This window comes from Tamandua tetradactyla, chromosome 19 (assembly GCF_023851605.1).
Source record: "Tamandua tetradactyla isolate mTamTet1 chromosome 19, mTamTet1.pri, whole genome shotgun sequence".
Lineage (NCBI taxonomy): Eukaryota > Metazoa > Chordata > Mammalia > Pilosa > Myrmecophagidae > Tamandua > Tamandua tetradactyla.
In genome coordinates, this window is record NC_135345.1 from 69815430 (window position 1) to 69836487 (window position 21058).

Genomic DNA, 21058 nt, shown 5'->3' on the forward strand with positions numbered 1-21058 from the left:
CTTACTGATTGTATGTATGTTGGTTAACCTCATATATTTCTGAATTTTTCAGTTGTCTATCTTTTACTGAGTTCCAGCTTAATCAGAGAGGATGTTTTGTATAATTTCAGTTATTTTAAATTTATTGAGACTTGTTTTTGTAACCCAACATGTGGTCTATCCTGGAGACAGGTCCACTCCATGGTTTCTGATGAGATATTGGCCCTTAGTCTTATTGTATATCTCTTTTATGTGATGAATCACTTTTGTCTTGCTGCTTTCAGAATTTTCTCTCTTGTATTTACATTTTACATTTTGATTAGTATGCACCTTAGAGTAGGTTTACTAGGATTTATTCTGTTTGAAGTACGTGTGCTTCTTGGATATATATATTTACACCTCAAAAAAGTTGGGAAAATTTCAGCCATATTCTTCCTGCCTTCTTTCCCTTCTATTTTCCATCTGGGACACCTACGGCATGTTTATTTGTGTGTTTAATCTTCATTTAATTCCTGAAATCCTGCTCAATCTTTTTCTATTATTTTCTGTATGTATTCTTTTGTCTGTAAGATTATGGATATCCTATCCTCTAGTTTGCTGAACCCTTTTCCTGCCTGTTCAAATATGCTTTTTGCCTCCAGTGTATTCTTAATCTCCTCTATTGTGTCTTTCATTTCCATAAGCTCTGTTATTTTTTGCATGCTTTCTAGTTCTTATTTATGCTCACCCAATGCCTTCTTTTCTGCTTGAATTAATTTAGGCTTGTTTAAACATCATTGATTAATTGCTTCAAATCCTGTGTCTCATCTGAAGTTTTAATTCATTTCTGTGGCTGGGCCACATCTTTCTGTTTCTTTGTTTGGCTTGTGATTATTTTGCTCATGTATAGAACCTCTGATTTTCTTGATGTGCTTACTCTGTAGATCAGTTTCTTCTCTCTTGCCTAGGGTTTTCTGATTGATTGTCTTTGTGCTAATATTCTTCTTTCACTCTTGGTTCACTCTATTCTATACTTTAAAATACCTTGTATTTAACTGATCAGATACTTTCCACTCTTTTTCATCTGTTTCTTGTGCTGGATATATCTTATAATTTTTGAGAGTGCATTATTTGCACAATTTTTTCACCCTCGAGAGAAAGTTTCCTTTCCTCTGTTCCTCCTCTGGGAATATTTATCTATTCTGTTTGTTTTTCATTTGCCTCTGTATATTTTTAACACTATATTTATCATCTGCAGCTGCTTTTACCTGAATGGCTAATTCTGGGAGGAGGAACCCCTGGAGAGGACTTTTCCAAGTCAGTTTTTCCCAATCAAACCAGGCCCAGTGTCCCATGAATAGAGTATAGATTGGTTCCATTGGTTCCCTAGAGACCTGGATGGATGTCAATCTTCTCTTTGATAGTTCCCCAAACCTGTGCTTTCCTAGCCTGTCCAGCACTCTTCAGTCAACTATTCCTTGCAGTTGGAAGGTGGTACTGGTCCTTTAATTCTCAGTGGATTCTGCCCCTGCTGGGGGTGTGGTTGAGACATAGTCTGCAAGTTACTTTTGGCCAGGGCTGATTGAAGCTGTTGCTGAGATTCCAAACCCTACGATCTGAATTCACTAAATAAAAGCCCAATAGTATTGGGCCTTATCTCCTTCCCCTTTTCTTTGGAAGAGCTTCCCTTGGGCAAACTATTTCCCACCATGCTGAGAAGGCCTTGTGTCTCTAGTTCTGCCCCACTTCCTTCCCTCCCAAGGGTAGAGTTGAAACAGAGACTGCTGGAGGCTTTCTCTCCTATGCAGGTTGAAATTGTAGCTGTCCTCAGTCTGGAACTCAGTAATACCAATTTGTTAATGAAAAAGTTTATTTTTTACCTGACTATATCTGCTGCTTTTTTCTTGTAGAAGAGCTTCCCTGCCACAAACTGTTCTCCACAACTCCAAGACAGCACTGTGTCTCAATCAGCCGCACTTCTGCCCTTCTTTGGGTGGGGTTGAAACAGAGGCTGCACATCCCACCGCTTTCTGTTTGGGGTTGGTTGAAACTGTAGCTGTCCTCAGCAGTGGAATCCAGCACTCTAAACTTGCTAATCAAAAGCTGTAACCAGTGTCCAGCCTTATCCACCCCACCTCCCTCATTTACTTAGGGAAGAGCTGCCCTTCAGCAAACTGTTCCTTACTGCTGTGAGAATATTGTGTTTCTAACTGTTCTTAGTTTAGCTGTGGGACAGTGTAGCTGTTCTCAGAGCTAGAACCCAACAATCTGAAATTGTTAATCAAAAGCTGCAATCAGTATCTAGCTGTGCCTTCCTTCCCCCTCTACCCTGCTCCCATTCTTAGGAAAGACGACTCCTCTATGTCCAGCCAAGGAGTGGCTTCTGAGGCAGCTGGCCATGCTAGGGGGAGACAGGCACCAGCCTTAGCAACATGGAGAGATCTACTCACAGTTCTTCCTTGCGGTTTACCAGTCTCTTTCTTCTGCTCCAGTCCCTATATTTTTGTTTCAGATATTTCCTGACTTTTTATACCTGCCCTGGAGGCTGAACTGAATTGTAAAGTTCCCTATTCTGCCATCCTCGTTTCTTCCCTCCTTTTACTTTTTGATCCACAGTTCCTGTTCTTCTCAAGGCCATACACTTTGGAAGCAACAACACAATTTTTATACGAAACCTAAACAAGTATTCCTAAAGACAGTTTGTTAGATCCCAAGACAAATGTGTGCTAAATATATTAGGGTTTAGCTACTTACCATCATCTACAATGGATCCAAATCCTGTGACAAATACACTTGTTTTAGGTGGCAACTTTATAGATGAATCTGGAAGGCAAACTCTCTGGACTGTATTTGAAAACTCAACTTGTATAGTGAGCTGAACCAAAGCAATGTCATTTTCATTAATTTGTCTATCGTAATTTTCATGAATGATAATTTTACATACACTTCGTTTCATGGCAGGCGGTTTTATAGTTGCACCAAAAGTAACAATCCATTGATTGGGGTCTTTATTTCTGTAAAAACATAAAGGGTAAGATTTGTGGTGCTTAAACGAATCCTTTAACAATGACTGAGGCTTTATTTCTCCATCACTTACGAAGTTATGCTTCCGAAGAAGATCTATGGTATTAGAGAGAATTTGTTGTTGATAACCTTCTGGGATAAAGAGGTTAAAACACTGGTGATCTTGGTAATGGATGGTGCTGATGCTAGCACAAAACATTGTCAGTAGCATGGAACTAAATACTTGAAAGTAGTTAAAATTGGAAATGTTATGTTGTATATTGTCATCACAATAAAAAAATTTTAAAAAATGATAATGCAAGTGATCAAAGGAAAACTCTTTTAAAAATTTTACATCCTCTAAAATGGAAAAGAAAACCCATTAACTAAGAGTAATTTCAGCGTTTTATTTGGATTAATGATAAAGGCTACTATACAATTGATTTTCAATTATTTAATCTCTTACTTTTTAGAAAGCCCCTTTCTTCTATAATTTCAACAGTATAGAAATTGATTTTTTTAAATAATATGTATAATAAGAGCCATTTTCCTCTTTGTCAGTTTCTCCATGAATTATTATTTTATGACTTACTCTTTGGTGTTTGCTTACTGGGTCTCACCATGATCAAAGTTCAATTTACCTGCTTCAAAAACCCTCATGTACACACAGGGGTGTTTCTCTGCCTTTTGCCCCCTACCTCCACTGTTCTACTCTCCTCACTCATAATATTCAAGGGCTACACAACTCTAACTCTACTTCATGCTGTTGGAGCTTCCACTATCCTTCAGTCTGACCTGGTCAGTCCCTCTTACCAGATTTCCAGCTGTCCATTCACTCAGATGCTTTTCTCTTTCACAAGGTTACATCACAAACAAATTCCATCCAATCCCGCCATTTCTTCATTTTTCTATTTGTCGAAAGCCCAATTTCATCTCTCTTTTATTACCCCCATAGGAATGATGGGAAATACAGAGAAACTTAAAATTACCTCTATGGAGGAAAATTTATGTAGAAGGAAATCACACAGAGAAGTCAAAAAGGGGATTTCCTCTCTTATGCAGAATTACTGGATTGGTGAATCATATAGTGGGAGGGAAGAACCGCAGTTCACCCTGCTAGACTTTTCCTGTAACCCACAAATAAACTTTGTGCTTGGGATTAGATTGTTAGCCTGGCTCCTAAAACAGGCTGATAAATATGGGCTGAGTCCTTTCTCAGGCAGTACCTGACTCAATGGTCATTTCCCACATAGCTCTAACTGTACTCAGAGATATTGCACTGAAACTATTGAAATATGTGTTTAAAATTCTATAGGTTACATTTTTCATTATATTTTGATAACTGGAATTCTGGTTTCAATTATTTTTAATTTCATAAAAAAGAGACCAACTAGAAACTAAAGTGGATAATACACTCACCAAAACAAAAGTGTAAAGAGTGGAGGACTGAGTGAACGTTAAAAAAAAAAAAATCGAAGCATTAACAAATTAATGGGACTCTAGTTCACCTCTAAAGCATGATGTTTTTTATTTGAGGGCTTTGAATATATATAAGTTGGGTACTTTTTCTTTCATCTAGTGAGAGAAGTAACAATCACTTTAAATTCATTAGATTGTCTATATTACCCTTCTATCTCATAAAGAAAGGTGTGGTCATCTTGGAACCATTTGGGTGGTTCAAGAGCTTTCCTAGAATCACCAAGGAAAGGGTCCTTTAGATGTAGTTAAGTAATGCCACTTGTCAGGCAGGCAAAGGGCTTTATTCAGAGCTCTTGTCTTTTGAGTGTTTAAAAGCAAAAACGTTCTGTACCTTGATGGTAAAATATCATGGAGGAAATACGGTGTGACTGTAGTCTCCTGGATCAATATGATCCCAGTGTATGTCCATGTATGTGAAGTGATACAGCTGAGACTGAACAGAGAGCTCCTGTTGAGTTGTATATGACAAATCTTCAACACTGTGAAGGCAGTGAGATGGAGTAGCAGTCGTAAACTGATCAGACTCCAGTATTACCCTGTCTTCCCCACACCCCCACATCTCTGAATAGTATAAGCCCACAGGGGTGCTTGGTTAATGCAGTGAGAAAGGAGAGCTTTAAGAGAAATGCAAACCAAGCATCATAGTACTGAAAGAAGGGAGAGAGAAGAACATGATCAGAGGCTTAGAGCATGCATGCAGACATTTAGGGGACAGAGCAAGGTCCATTCTGAATGGAGCAAATAAGATAGCCAGTGAGACTAGGTACTAAATTAATGGTAATTGACAAATTAATGGTAATTGACTACTGGGAAAAGAAGGCTCACCACAGCCCTGGTGAACTTACCTGAGGAAGCAGTGAGCTGCAGTGACCAGCCATGTGTTACTGATGAGGCTGGCTCCGCACTGATGACCAACCCCTAGGAGCTGGAGGCTGGCCTGCCATGGCCACTCCCCTTCCATAGCTGTTTCACTTCCTTGGACAATCCTTTCAGTAGAGGAGGATGCTGGTAATGGCATGTATGAAGATGTCATCCTTATCCCACAACCTGTCAAGAAACATGTTAGCTTGTTTTCATGAAAGGAGAATGTAACTGAGAAGTCAGGATTTAACAAGTGATCATGATTAATGAATCATTTTTACTTTCTGGAATATCAGAATAGCCAGAAGGAAATATCTGAAATTACTGAACTGTAATCCAGCTGTCTTAATCTTTGAGAGTGATTGTTTAACTATACAGCTTTTATCTTGTGATTGTAAGAAACTTGTGACTGACCTCCACATATATCTCCTTATCTGGTTTTCCGACATTAGAATCTTATGATCACTAAGGACAGCCCCTAATGTTTATTAATGAGGCATTCCATAACTAACCCACCCTAATTCCGAAGCTATTTTGCTAGACAGAACTGGATCTAACAAAATTAGCCCACCTGACATGCTCAGTAGCTTAAATTTTAACCTACAAGTCACCTATACCTCATTATAATACTAAAAATCATGCCCATCATCATATTAAGACTGCCACTTACATTTAGTGACTAAGCATGTAATCAATCTGCCCATGCTTAATAATTAGGTCATCTCTAATTTCTTCATCTCAAGCCATTGTACTCATGCTCCTAAAACTTGTCCATATTTGGGTGCTATAAAGCTATCAGAGTTCCTGCAGTTTGGGGAGACATATTTTTAGGCTGAAAGGCCATCTGATCTCCTGCTTTGTGCGTTGCAATGAACCCTTTCACTCTTTGAAACCCTGGTGTTTTAGGAATTAGTCATTTGAGCCCATAGGGCAGAAAACTCACTGCTTTGATCAGTATCACTGAGTTGTCTTTAGTGAAGCTGCTTAGGCAGATCATTGTCCCCATCCCTAGCATTCAACCCCTGAGGTTGTTTTCTAGGCTCCCACTAATAATACTCAGGCTTAGAACAAATATTTAATAGCATTTTAAGACATCCAGTTCAGGAACTATTTCTGTCTCACTCTGTAACATATATATGGCTAGATGGCTAGATGTATAGGTCTTCTGCTAAGCATTTTACATACATTTACAAGAACATACTTTTTGGATGAGAAAACTGTATTAAAGAGGGGACATGAATTGCAGGTGATTATGCAGCTAGTGAAGTGGCAGAGTGAGATATAAAAGTAGGAGAATCAGACACCAGTGTGTTTTCTTACTACTGGGAGAGAACTCAATACTGAATATAAGACAGGATTTGCCCTTGACATGAGTTAGGAGAATCTATACATACTGTCTTTGCAAAGACCTGCATTTTTACTCTTATAAAATGATGTTTTTGGTCTTCTCAAATTTGAAGGATTTAGATTTCAAACCAACCTTAAAATAAGACTAGAAAGTAAATTAGTATATCTTATGAATGTACCTTTTATTTATTTATATTTTATTAAAATTCAGTTATTTCCTTTTTTAAACAGTTTGATTCAGAATATAGGTAGAAATAACTGCAGAAAATTAAATTTACATATTCATCATTATTCCCCAGGGCTAAAGAGCTTTAATGGAGATGTTTCCAATTAAGGGTACCATACAATTGAACAAACTGGATTTCTAGGTTAACATGGAACCATACTGGTAGTACCTCCTCTCTCAGCTACTACTATGGTAGTGTATAATATCTAAGTAGATTAGTATATTTAAACTAATATAAATAATAGCTACTTGTTATGAGCCAGACCATGTACATATTAGGTCTTATTATCCCAATGCTAGGGGTGAAAAACTTGAATCTATGCTGTTTCACAAAGGCAAAAGTAGAAAAATCACCAAATTAAGAAATGAATAATTCCAAATAAAAATTTGGAATGAAAAAAATTCCAAACTCTGTAAACATTTTCAGTAATGCAGTATGCAATGGGCTGTTTGAAAAGCAACATCTTGGACGATCCAAGCCCTATCTATGAATTAGAACTGTATGCAGAGATCAAGAGGGTTGTGACTCCCCTAATCCAGGAAACAAAGCTAACTGCACCAGTCCCTTGCCAAGAGAAACTATATTTTGAATGATCCCATTGCAACCCACCCCATATAACTCTTCAACTATGTCACTTACCTATCTATCCAGGAGTCACAGTTCACCCTGACCTTGGGTACAGGGACTATGAGAAATGCTATTTAAAATGTAGCTTCCTCATGGAAAGCAATTTAAACAGAGAAAGGAAGAGCAGTGGCATCATTGAATGCTGGGCTTGGCAGTGCAAAGGGGGAAGTTAATGTAGTTTTCATATATTATGCCTGTAAGATACCAATTTAGGCTTACATCTAATATTGAATAATGCAGTTAGAGTCTCCACCTGCCGCCCAGAAAAATCATTCATTCATCCATTCAACAAGTATTTACTGAACATCTTTTGAGTTCCAGGTACCACAGTGAGCTCTAGAAAGGAAGCAGAAACTGAGACAAGCAGGATTTGTGCCATTTTAAATCTAGGAGTGTAACTACTAAAGAATAAAGTACTACTTTATACGAACAGAGCTGCTTATGAAAAGTGTATGTTGAGACTTGGAAATGGGAAAGGAACTGAAGAAACTAATCTCACTTTCATATCTTGATTTAAGAGAAGGACTGGCAAGTCCCCTAAATGAGAGTGAGGTTCAAGGAACTCCATATATTGTCTGATGGGAAATGCCAAGTCTGGAATCATGTCTGCAAATTTAAAAATGAGTAATCAAATATTCCAAAACCCCACATCTTAATAAAATGCTTAGGTAATGTGTGATATACAGAAAAGAGAATGATCCTAAATAAATACAGAAGAGAGACATATTTTTGAAAATTATTTTCTACAAAAAAACAGGAAGTTTTAGAAAACATGGTCTTGGTGTCAGCAAAGATATATAAGAAAATATGGCCCCAATGTAACAAAAGCAGTAAGCCATAAAAAAATGTGCTATGATAAGGATACACATAATGAAATAACTGTTATTAAGTCAAATGCAAGAAATCACAGAAATGCCATAATAGATATAAAATACACATGGAAACAGTAAAAAGCAAAAGTGACACTTAGAATGAGATAAATGGTTTACAGGAAAGATTTGATCAGATTTTCCGGAATGCAGAGGAGAGTAACCTGAATTGGATTTAGAAATAGTGATTGAAATGGAGAGCAGAAAATGGACATCCAAATAATGAATCATTTGTGTTCATGAAAATGAATAAAGAACAATTGGAACAGTATCAGTTATTAAATTTACAGTGGAAGAAATATTTGCAGAACAAGAAAAAATAGTGTATAAATTAAAAAATTCAGCGTTCTAGTCAAAACTTTATTGCAAAATACTACCACATCTAGATCTTTTGGCAAAAAGCTACAGGATAGAGATTTCCTACATTCATCCAGAAACAAAAAGATTGTAAGAATAAAAATCAGACCAGCCTCAGACTGACTCTACAATTAAAACACCAGAAGATAACAGAATAATGTGCATATTATTTAGAGGCGGTAGTTTAGGACCCAAGAATCCTCTACAAAATTGAGATAAAGTAAACAGAAAAACATTCTAACATATATAACTATTCAGGAAATAGACCATTTGTATAATTTTCTTATTTAAAAATGACTTGAGGCTACAGTTTGGCAGACAAAGGTAAATCTAAATCAATATGGGAGATAGAGTATTCAGGAAATTTTCTGATGGTTCTGCTATTAGACCTATAAATTTAAGGGCACATAGTTTTAACTATGGGGAGACAACTGAACACAAAGTCTTAAAAAGAATATTGATAGAGTATGTAAATATTAAATGATAAACAAACATAGATGAGTACTGAATAAAGAACAGTAAATTGGTTGAGGTTGAAAAGAGGCATTTAGAATATGTTAAATTCCTTATTATGCAGTTATTACTTTAATCTCGACTTCGATTATTGTAAAATAAGGACTTAGGTATTTATTTTACAAACATAAAGGTAAGCACTGATAGACTCATAAAAATGTCTACATTTCAAGTGGAAAAGATACAAATAACAACAAATGGTATATATAGAAAAAGATAGAATACGATGGAGGAAGAACTTTTTACCATATGAATAATGACAGTATTTGGTAATATGCTAAACTCTGCATGTTACACAGATAATATTCATTGTTTCTCAGTGTCCCTACACAACACTTTTAACAGACATATATCTGCTCATGAAGAAATTCTCAATATGCCAAAAACCTCAATATGCACCAAAAAGAGAGGACAGAAAATATATAAGCCAGATATTTTGACAAAAATGCTAGGAAACTAGAAAACTCTTAACAGTAGAAAACCTAACTAGTAATTATTTTAAAGTGCTCTCCCGAATTAGGAGAGAATATGAAAAAAGAAATACTTAAAGAGAACAATAAATTGAATGTTATAATATAGTTATTATTATAATACTTAGAATACAATGTAATTTTACCACATTTTATGAGTCATAACATTTGACTTTTTATTTGTCATAAAGGCATTGCTTTATATGTCTTAAATATTCACAATTGTAAACAATAAGATTGAGCATTTTGCATATGAAAATATAAAAGGAGCAAAAAAGGTTTGGCGAATTCTATATCTAACTTTACTGTGGTTTTACATATTACCTTTGGTTATAAAATAAACAATTAATTGTGTATTTTGAAACTTACGACTATTGAGAAGATTCCTCATCTTTTTGCTGTTGATAGCTGGAACAAACAAAACAAAACATGAATTACTTGGCAGAAGAATATGTCCATATTTCATATTATTTTGTTCAAATGATCATTATTAGACATGCTTATTGTCAATATTTCAACAGGGCATGAAATTTTTTATAACAAAGTAATATATAAATAGCTATCTTGATTTGATATTTTTGTTCACACTATATGAATTTAAAAAAAACTTTTATTTTCTGGTTTTTGCTTAGGAAACAGAAACTATATCAGAAAATTAGGAAAGAATGAATAAGAATAAATGTTCCTGATTGCTTTCTTTGCGAGCTCCAGTGTAACTCAAAGAAGCAACTTCCATATCTATCACAGCTGGTGTTTACTCTGCCAGGCATACCTGCCTATGTGGGTGGGGTAGGCAGGCAGGCTTGAGGCAACTCCAGGAAGCTAATAGTGTCACAGACCGTCACAGCCCAGTCTCAAGTCCCTGATCTACAAAGAGTAGGAAGTCAGCCAATGCAAGTTAATGACCAGCCCTCACTGAGGATTCTTCTTTCATGATGAATGGCAGTGGAAGGCAGTGGTTTATGCAGCAGACGTTTGAAGCATGAAGATTTCACACTGATTTCCTGTACTAAAGTCCGACACATCCCATAATCTCTCACCTCACCAATGCTTCCCTTCTGAGACAACTTTTTCCTATTAGACTTAATGTTCATTTAACTCAGCTTCATTGGATTTTGTTGTATTAGTATTCATTTTTCATTTTGTTTAGCTTTGTTTATTTGTTCAGAGAAGAAATGGTTACATATGCAATGATTTTCCCTAGGGACACTGGTTTCCCCAAGGGAGGGATATGAGCCCCAATTTCAACTAGAGGTTAAATGGGCATTTCACTTCTCCTCATCTATTTAATGAGAGACGTGTATGTGGCAGAAGAAAACATATGCTGTGCATTTTCTGTTATTGAGCATGGTTATTGAATATGTTATTTTCATAGTAAGATAACACGCATAATAAAGATTCAGAGTACATGCTCAATGAGGTTTACAAATTACTTTTTTAATTGTAAAATAAGAAACTACAGCTCTAACATCTCATTGAACATAATTAGTGCCAATTTTATAATGATATTTACTTAAGGAGATATGATCATGCATTAGGGACAGTTATATTATCATGAATGGGATTTATTATGAGATTTCCATTTGATAGAATTAGGAAAAAGTCTTCTTTTGCAATAGAATATAATTGGCTAACAACAAAGGTGGATGTGATAATCTGAATTATTTCTAATTCCTTCATGAAAAAGTTTTCAATGATATTTCTGGGGCTTCTACCTCAAAATCCATTCTCCCAATCTCTAACAATGAAGAAATTAAGTTTACACAATCTGTTTCTTAACTCAGAAGCAATGAACAGAGTTGGAATACCTATCGCCTGTGGGAATTTGGAAAAAAGTGGTAAGAAAATTAAATACAGTTTAAATTGAAACACATTATTTTTACTTTCTCTACTTACATGTTGGTATAGAAAAATAGAAATGTTACTCAGCTTGAATTCCATCTAACAATGAAGTTGTTTAAGCTTTAGTTTTACGAACTTTTTTGAATTTTATTTTCTTTCACTTTTAGGAAGGAAACAAGACAACAACTTTCCTGATCTATTTTATGAGAAATAAATAAAGAAATAAATGAAAAATGTTTTCAAAGTGCAAATAAGCTAACACATGTCTTCATAGTTTATGTAGTTCTTCCTACAGGAGTAAACCCTTCATGATGAAATCTTTCTTTGATACTGTAAAAATGACCCTCCAGAATTTACTTGTAAAGACCACAGGAAGTCAAAATACCTGCATTCTAGTTCTGGCCATAAGACATGCTAATCCCATTTCTCACATTTGCCTTGAATCTCAGCTTCCTTTCCTGTAAAATGATCAAAATAACACTTCCTCTTTCATGCTTTTCTAAGGATCCAATGACATTATTTGGGGGAAATCTTAGAAACCTTAAGAAAGGCCCTAATCAAATATGACAACTCTTACAAGTTAAATGTTAATCTTATCCACAGTGAAGAATTTTATATTTCAGTTTCATTCCACACTGATAAATCCATATCTTAAATGTGAATTCTTAAAATGGGAAAGCACATTAATCTAAATTCTTATGAAAAATAAAGGGGATTGAGAGGGGAGAGACCCACAAAGAAGGTAAAAAACTTACGTGTGATTCTAAATGATTGTTTATTTACAGTCAAAGGCAGCTGGTTGGTATTCAGACTTGGATATAAAAGTCTTTCAATTTTTTTCATGATTCGTTCAGCACTATCAGTAGATGGGTATCGAAACATTAGCACCATGAGAACGTTCACACCATCTTCATCTGGACTGAAGAACAAAAACAGATCATTAATGCCACATCTTTAATCATTAATTATTTTTACCTACTAGGAGTCACACTAAATTTAAAGAATATGATGGATGGTATCTGTGGACATAGTATGCTTTAATTATCTCCATATACATAGAATAGAAGTGGATGTTACATTTAAAGAGGTTTATCTCCCTTTATATAATGATCAGAAGTGTGCAAAGCACTGTAGAAGAAACAAGGGGAATACTCAAGAAATACTGGATAAGATACATAGCTGAAAAAAAATTGCTCTCTGCCCTTACTTAGGTTATAGTCCACAGGGGCTTGGGTGAAAGAGGTGTTCATAAGAGTATACCTAATTTAAAAGGTGCAGTTGAAAGATTTGTTCTTAAAGGCATTTTGAGCAAAAATTGTAACCAATATAATTACTCATGAGTAGTGGTATGGCAGAGACAATGCTTTGAGTTCTCCAGGGTTTTTGCCTCCTGGGCTCAGAGCTAGATTACTTGTCCCAGTCTCCCTTGCTGTTTATTGAAACACTATAATGGATTCTAGTCAAAGGGCTATAGACAGGAATGATGTACCTCATTTCCATAAAACTCCCATATCATCTTCCATGATTTCACTCTTTTCTTGTTTGCCAGCCAGAGGCAGAAAGTGCAGTGGGCAATTCCATTCCACAGTCCCCACTGGCACCCACACCCTTATCCCACCTCCAACTCTTTAGACTGTGCCATGGAAATGAAATAAATCTATATTGTTAAACTACTGATATTTTAGGGATGGGTGGTCAGTTAACATATGTTTAAGAAATACTGTTCAATTTTCACATATTACTTTTCATCACAGCATCAAAATGAAAAACCTAATTGTAGAGACAGTCATAGTAGAATTTCTAGGGACGCTTAAAATGAGGACCATCAAATGGAACTGATCTCCAATTTAAGGGACAGGGAAGTGTTGGCACCACTCCTCCTTTCCCAGTCACTCTCTCTCATAACTAAGATTCTCTTTTATCGCAGAGCCCTTTACACTTCCCATTGTGATTAGTATAAGACAAGCTACTTAGGATTTAAGAAATCTGTCTTGCTGCATACTCAGGAAGACACCAGGGAAGCTGAGCAGCCATCTTTGCCAAGCACCTACTACTGCTGATGGCATTGATTTGAAGTAACAAACTGAATTTACATACCTTAGTTTAACAACATGGGATTTGATAAACCGACGTCCTCTGGTAGAACTTCGAAATATCCTAGATATCTGATTTAAAAATATATGTAAAAGCATTAGCCTTAAGAAAAAATGTTACTCGTCTTTCCTAACGACTTGAAACAAAAACAAGGATTTCAGTTTATTTCCAGGCAAACGAATGGCATTCATAAGTTAAGACCAAACCCAGGTCCTATACCTTCTAGAACTGAATAACCTTAACAAAATTATTCAAATTTACCAAGCCTCTATATAATAGAATAACAATATCCATCTCATAAAGCTGTTTTAAAGAGTAAATGAAATACTATATATCACACATTTAAAATCCTGCCTGGAAAATAGCTATCTATTTAAAGTGCTAGTTTGATTATGGTCAAATGAATGGAAGTATATTTACTATATTTTTAAAGCAGCATCTTCATTTTTAAAAAGTCCACCATAAATTTGGTCAACTCATTCCCAAATACGAAAACTACCCCACAATTGATATCAACTCGCTGATATTTTTAATGATTACACCATTACCAGAGCATTTGACATATTTGTCATGCGACTCCAATACTCATACAGGTTAGTTTGTTAGTCATCTTTCTGTGACATGGAGGCTTTCACAGCTGATACCACGTTCAGAAGTTTTCCCACACTACATACCATCAGCATTTTTTAACTTAGCTTTTTCTAATCTGAGTCACTGAAGGAACTGGAATGTTCAGTGACATGATTCCCTAAAGGCACTGTTGAGGCACTGGACTGAGTCAGAGTCAGAAACTATAGGTCTATGCTTGGTAAAGGTCTATTTTCACGGGAAATCCACCCTCCCCCAACACTCCATCCTCTGGGAAGAGGGTATACTCCACCCCGCCTCGCCACCACCAGATTTTTCCATCCACCCTACTCTCCTAAAAGACTAACAACGCCCAGTACATTTTACCTCCTAAATATTGAATTCAACTCCTTTCCTTCAGTGCCACATGGTTTAAGATCAGCTCCTCAGCAGATTGTACCTGGACCTTTGCAGCAGCCCCCAATAGCACATTTATGTGGTTCTATCCTATCTTTCTGCCCCTAAATTATTCCTCCAGACTGCTAGTAACCAAGGTCATATCTCTGAAGTGCAAACCTGAGTATATTGCATTCCTTCAAAACTCTTCATTGATGGTACATAAAGTCCAATGCCCCCCTTCGTAGGAGCTCCACAGTCTTATCTCTTCATTGGTTCCTAGCTCTCATTCAAGTCCTTTTTATTCTTTTATCTATTGAATTATGTGTTTCTTAATCACATTAGGCTGGTTCCTACCTCTGACTTCACACAGTTATTTCCTCTTCCTAGAACACATTTTTTCCCCAGACCAATGTGTTGAATGATTACTCTGTTATCCTTGAGAGACTCTGATAACAACTAAGTTATCTTTGACCGCCTCCTTCAAACAAAGTTCAACCCTCTTTTATTCACAACACCCCAGTATCTTGCACATGACTCTATTATAACAATGATTATACTGGTTTATAATTGTGTTTCTCCTATTCTGGACTGTGCGCCGTATGAGGGAGAAAGTGTTAATCTTTATATCTCCAGTCCTCAGTATATTGCCTGGTAGGCAGCAGCACATATTTAATATTTGTTTGATGAATAAATGAGAAAATTAGTTAAGAAACAACAATACAGTAAAGAGAAAAAATGGACACACATGTTTTGTTTTGTCTGCAAATCTTCTTGCCAAGTAGAAACCCTTGTGAATATGTAGCATCTTTGGACAATTCAAACCTAAGAGTAGATCATTTTCTAGATATTATTCCATTTAAAATGAGATAGTTTCTAAACTCAAAATGGGAAAAAAGAAATTTCACCTTAAAATCAGATAACAATTTTAGTCCTTGGTTTGAGGTCTTGCATTTTAAAAAAATGCTTAAAACGATACAAATGGCTCTGACTAAATAGCCTAGGACCCCCTCAGTTACTGTCTTCAGCAAGCTAGAACTTGAACCTTCTCTCTGGTTGGGGCACTGCATGCAGATGAAGTCCTCAGGAAGGTGCAGTATTTACTCTTACGCCAGCTGGGGAATCCCTTTGAGGTCTACCCCTGGAAAGAAGTCAGGCAAGTTCAGCAGATTTTCTGCTAGTCCCAAGGGAATCTGTACTAGCAACGGGCAAATACACTGTCAAATACACTTTCTTCCTTCCCTCTTGAAGAAGTCTTCCTGCTAGCCCAAAGGAATTTTTCCCCCTCTAAACTCCTGAAATACTGACAGTTTGAATCATACATTTGACAATTATGTGCTGTACTCTCTCTCATATTGTTATATTATTTTGTTAGGTAAATTTTCAGTTTGCATAATTCTATGTATAATTTCACATATAATCATGTTATAAACTCCTTTAAGGAAAGGAATGTAATATATAGATCTTTGAATGCTTCACAACCTTACACATAGTAAGCACAAAATAACTTTTTCACAAATTGATTGATTCTCCAGCTACGCTTAAACTTAACATTGGGAAGAAAAAAGTGCTGGCTTTTACATCCTAGCATGGCCCCTCTTGTATGCCCCGTTTCTTCCCGTTTTGTAATTTATTCACTCAAAAAAATTTATTAGCAGTCTTCTATATTTCAAACATTGTAACAAGTCCTGGATAAAGAGTTGTGAACAAAAAAAGTGTAGTTCCTGGCCTCATAGAAGAGAGAAACAGAAAATAATTTCTTAAAAATTACAAAAGGTAACTAGAACGACAAAGTATTACAGGATAGTTAATGGGAGTATATAATAAGGAAGGGTTCTCCAAGATGACATTGAAGTGATATCTGAAGACAAAAAGAACAGGGTGAGGAGGCGATATTCCTGGTAGAAGGAACAGAATGTGCAAATGATCCAAAAGGAGACCGATATGGATAGAGCCCAGTGGGCAAAGAAGAGAATGTGAAAGTTGGAACTCCTCTTTCTTACAGGGTCTATAACCATATAGAGCCACTCATTCTATGTGGTTTAAAAGTGGCTCAATTTGTCCCTTTCTCCCATCTCCCACAGGGGTGGCACAGCTTTACCTTCATGGCCACAATAATTAGTGTAGGGGTGGACAGGTCTTCCAAATTTGGCCAAATAGGTTGCTTCTTCAAACTTTCTTTCAAGAATTATTATGGAATTGTCTTGTCTTGCTTCAGTTAATAACCTGGGAAAATGTGACTCTAAAGCAGCTTTTAACTATCTGAGAATAATGGAAAGAAAGAATCAGAGCTTGAGGACATTGTTTGAGCCCCTGAATCCAGATGTATCTGTAGCCAGAGGAATCTCTAGATTTTCCCAACAGTCCTCACCTTATTTATTTGTCTATACTTTGATTTGCTGATTGCGTTTCTGTTATTTGCCATCAAAAGTATCTTTCTATTATGGGACTGAATGAGATAATTTACAAAGCCACAGTAAAAACAGAAGCAAAACAAAGGATAATGCCCTGGATGATTTGGAATCTTAGGCCAATGGAGACTTATTGCTTATAGTCATTTATCAAGCAAATAAAATTATCTTTCATTCTTAGGAAATTTCTTAATAAACTGAATTTATTTTTTAAATGGGGAATTGTGATGAAAGAGGAATTGGAGCAGATGTCTGTGCCCTAATCAAATTGTATTTACTGGACAGGTGGACCCATCTTCTGTAGGTACTCACTGGTAACAGCTCACACCTGTAGGTCTCTAGAGGTTCACTCTTGTCTGATCTGAGAGCCTCACACAGTGATGTCTGGGAGGGTACAGTTCACCTTCCCTGGGAAGCCCTTGTTGTTACAATACAAACAACCCAGCTCCCTTGCCTCTGGGCAATGTTATGGTACTTAGGTTTCAGAGTTCCCAGAGAAGTCAGGATGAAGTTGCACTTCTAAAACCACGTCTTTGCCTACCTTCCTCTGCCATTTCCTGCTACCTTTCCTTCTTTACAAGTAAATCTCCTGAAAGCTCTTAATGGAGTCCAGGTATATATATATAATAAAATAAGTAGAAAACTATTAGAGCACCTATTCCTATTTATTTTTATCTAAACAAATGAGATAACAATGAGCTTTACTAAAATTTATTCTAACAATTGATTCCATACCCCTCTTGGTCATCCCTATAACGAATATAACACATATAATATTATATCTACAATATCAAATTATATATCATAAAACATAAGAAGCTCAAGGGAAGAGTGGGAATTTGCAACATGGAGAGATTGGCTCATTCATACTTTCAGTATACTGTGATTGTGCTGTTTGAAATGATGCATGTACCCTAAAAAAACCATGTTTTAATCCTAATCCCATGTTGTACAGGCAGCTGTTTCTTCTAATCCCTATTGGGTATTATATGTTTGAAACTGTTATTAGATCATCTCCCTGGAGATGTGATTTAATCAAGAGTGGTTGTTAAACTGGATTAGGTAGAGGCATGTCTCCACCCATTTGGGTAGGTCTTGATTAGTTTTTGAAATCCTATAAAAGAGGAAACATTTTGGAGAATGAGAGATTCAGAGAAAGCAGAGCAGAACAATAGAGCCATAAGAAGCAGAGTCCACCCACAGCGACGTTTGGAGATGAAGAAAAATGCCTCCCAGGGAGCTGCATGAAACAGGAAGCTAGCAGATGATGCTGTGCTCACCATGCATCCTTCCAGGTGAGAGAGGAACCCTGACCATGTTCACCAGGTGCCTCTCCAGATGAGAGAGAAACTCTGACCGTATTTGCCTTGTGCCCTTCCACTTGAGAGAGAAACCCTGAACTTCATTGGCCTTCTTGAACCAAGGTGTCTTTTTCTGGATACCTTTGATTGGACATTTCTATAGACTTGTTTTAATTGGGACATTATTTAAAAGCCATTCCATTTCTGGTATATTGCATTCCAGCAGCTAGCGAACTAGCACAGTGATAAATTCAGATTCACTCATTAAATTGGTTTATTAATTACACAGTGAAGTTTAACTGATCTAACCCTCACAAAATAGAGGAGTGTTTTTAAAAAACACCTGCAAAGAAACCATGGGTAGAAAACAGTTCTAAGAATGAAAATACACAAAAAAGAAAATGGTAGAACAGAGACTATTACTGTCAGTATAAATCTCTACATTCATTATTTTTCATAAGGTAAACATAATGACAATCTACTAAGAACTTGTAGGAACAGCCTAAAATATGAAATTATTAAGGACATTGTTTGAAATGTGGACATATATCTACTGTCTGTATAATCAACCATTAGCTAAAATATTTTAGTATTTCTTGCTAATCATGATAGTATTAAGAAATCATGATTAGCAAGAAACGGAAATTATTAGAATTTCTTTTCTATGGATTTTTTTATCACTCTGGGATTTATTGCAGCATCACTCTGGATTAACCTATAAAATTTCATGCCCTACTCAAGGTTTCATGTACTTATGGTGTTCAATTAAACCATCCACATAAGTTATATTAGGAAATGCACTAGTCAAAATATAAATTTTGTACCAAGTAAACTTTTTTTGCTTTAGTCTCACAAATAAGTTAAAATTGTAAAATATGAATTATCATCTATTTTCAACACCCTGCAGTACTGACATTCCTTTGTTCTTCCTCATGCAAAAACATTTTTAAGTTTGTACATTTAGTCACTATCATTATACACTCTAGGCATTCCTAGATTATAGCAGCTCAGTCTTTATCATCTATCTTTCCTTCTGATTTCATTTGTGCCCCAGCCCTCCTCCCTCTATCATTCTCACATTCAGCTTCATTCAGTGTTCTAACATTATTGCATTACAGTTAGGTAGTATTGTGATATCCATTTCTGAATTTTTACAATCACTCCTGTTGCGCAATCTGTATCTCTTCTGCTCCAATTACCCAATATCTTACCCTATTTCTATCTCCTGATGCTCTCTGTTCTTAACTGAAATTCTCCAAGTTCAACTAACATAACTAATGTTAGTTCATTTAAGTGAGACCGAATAGTATTTGTCCTTTTGTTTCTGACTAGTCTCACTCAGCATAATGTCCCTAAGGTCCATTCATGTTGTTACATATATCATAACTTTATTCTGTTTTACAGCTGCATAATATTCCATCGTATGTATGTATATACCAAAGCTTGTTTAGCCACTTGTCTGTTAATGGACATTTTGGCTCTTTCCATCTCTTGACAATTGTAAATAATGCTGCTATAAATACTCAGAGAACATAAGGGTAAGGTGTTTTTCAATTTCTGAAAAGTAAGTTTTTGGAATTTTATTTGGTTTTGCATTGAATCTATAAATCAATTTAGGTAGAATTGATATCTTAACTATATTTAGTCTTCCAATCCATGTACACGGTATGCCCTTCCATTTATTTAGGTCTTCTGTGATTTTTTTTTTTTAATTTCTTGTAATTTTCTTTGATTAGGTCTTTTGTATCCTTAGTTTAATTTATTCCTAAATATTTATTCTTTTGGGTGCAATTGCAAATGAATTTTTTCTTGATTTCCCCCTCATTGTTCATTACTAGTGTATAGAAACACTACAGACTTTTGAGTGTTGATCTTGTAACCTGCTACTTTGCTGTACTAATTTATTAGCTCTAGTAGTTTTGCTGTGGGTTTTTTCCGGGTTTTTGACATGTAGTATCATATCGTCTGCAAACAGTGATAGTTTTACTTCTTCCTTTCCAATTTTGATGCCTTCTATTTCTTTTTGTCTAATTGCTCTGACTAGAACTTCCAATACAATGTTGAATAACAATGGTGATAGTGGACATCTTGTCTTGTTCTGATCTTAGGGGGAATGTTTTCAGTTTTTCCCCATTGAGGATGATGTTAGCTGTGGGTTTTTCATATATTCCCTTTATCATTTTGAGGAAGTTCCCTTCTATGCCTATCCTTTGAAGTGTTTTCAACAAGAAAGGATGTTGAATTTTGTCAAGCGCCTGTTCTGCATCAACTGAGATGATCATGTGGTTTTTCTGCTTTGATTTGTTGATATGGTATATTACATTAATTTTCTTATGTTGAACCATCCTTGCATACCTGGGATGAATCCTACTTGGTCATGGTGCATAATTCTTTTAATGTGGTGCTGGATTCAATTTGCAAGAATTTTGCTGAGGATTTTTGCACCTATATTCATTAGAGAGATTGATCTGTTATTTTCTTTTCTTGTAATATCTTTGGCTTTGGTATGAGGGTGATGCTGGCTTCATAGGATGAGTTAGGTAGCCTTCCCTCCTCTTCAATTTTTTTGAAGAGTTTGATCAGGATTGGTACTAATTCTTTCTTGGATGCTTGGTAGAATTCACATGTGAAGCCATCTGGTCCTGGACTTTTCTTTCTTGGGAGCTTCTTAATGACTAATTCAATTTCTTTACTTGAATATTTTTTGATGTACATAATATTTAGTTGTTTCATTTA

General features: G+C 35.9%; 1 protein-coding gene across 1 annotated transcript in view; it reads right to left on the reverse strand.

Annotated features, from left to right (window-relative positions):
• LOC143663415 (transmembrane protease serine 11F-like) overlaps positions 1–21058 on the reverse strand; it is a 62714-nt gene that overhangs the window by 10449 nt on the left and 31207 nt on the right. The window contains exons 4-8 of the mRNA XM_077137093.1: positions 13651–13718; positions 12309–12472; positions 10081–10119; positions 5286–5487; positions 2713–2972 (exon numbers count right to left, since the gene is read on the reverse strand). Coding sequence (XP_076993208.1) covers positions 2713–2972; positions 5286–5487; positions 10081–10119; positions 12309–12472; positions 13651–13718 — 733 coding nt within the window. The remainder of the gene's footprint in view (positions 1–2712; positions 2973–5285; positions 5488–10080; positions 10120–12308; positions 12473–13650; positions 13719–21058) is intronic.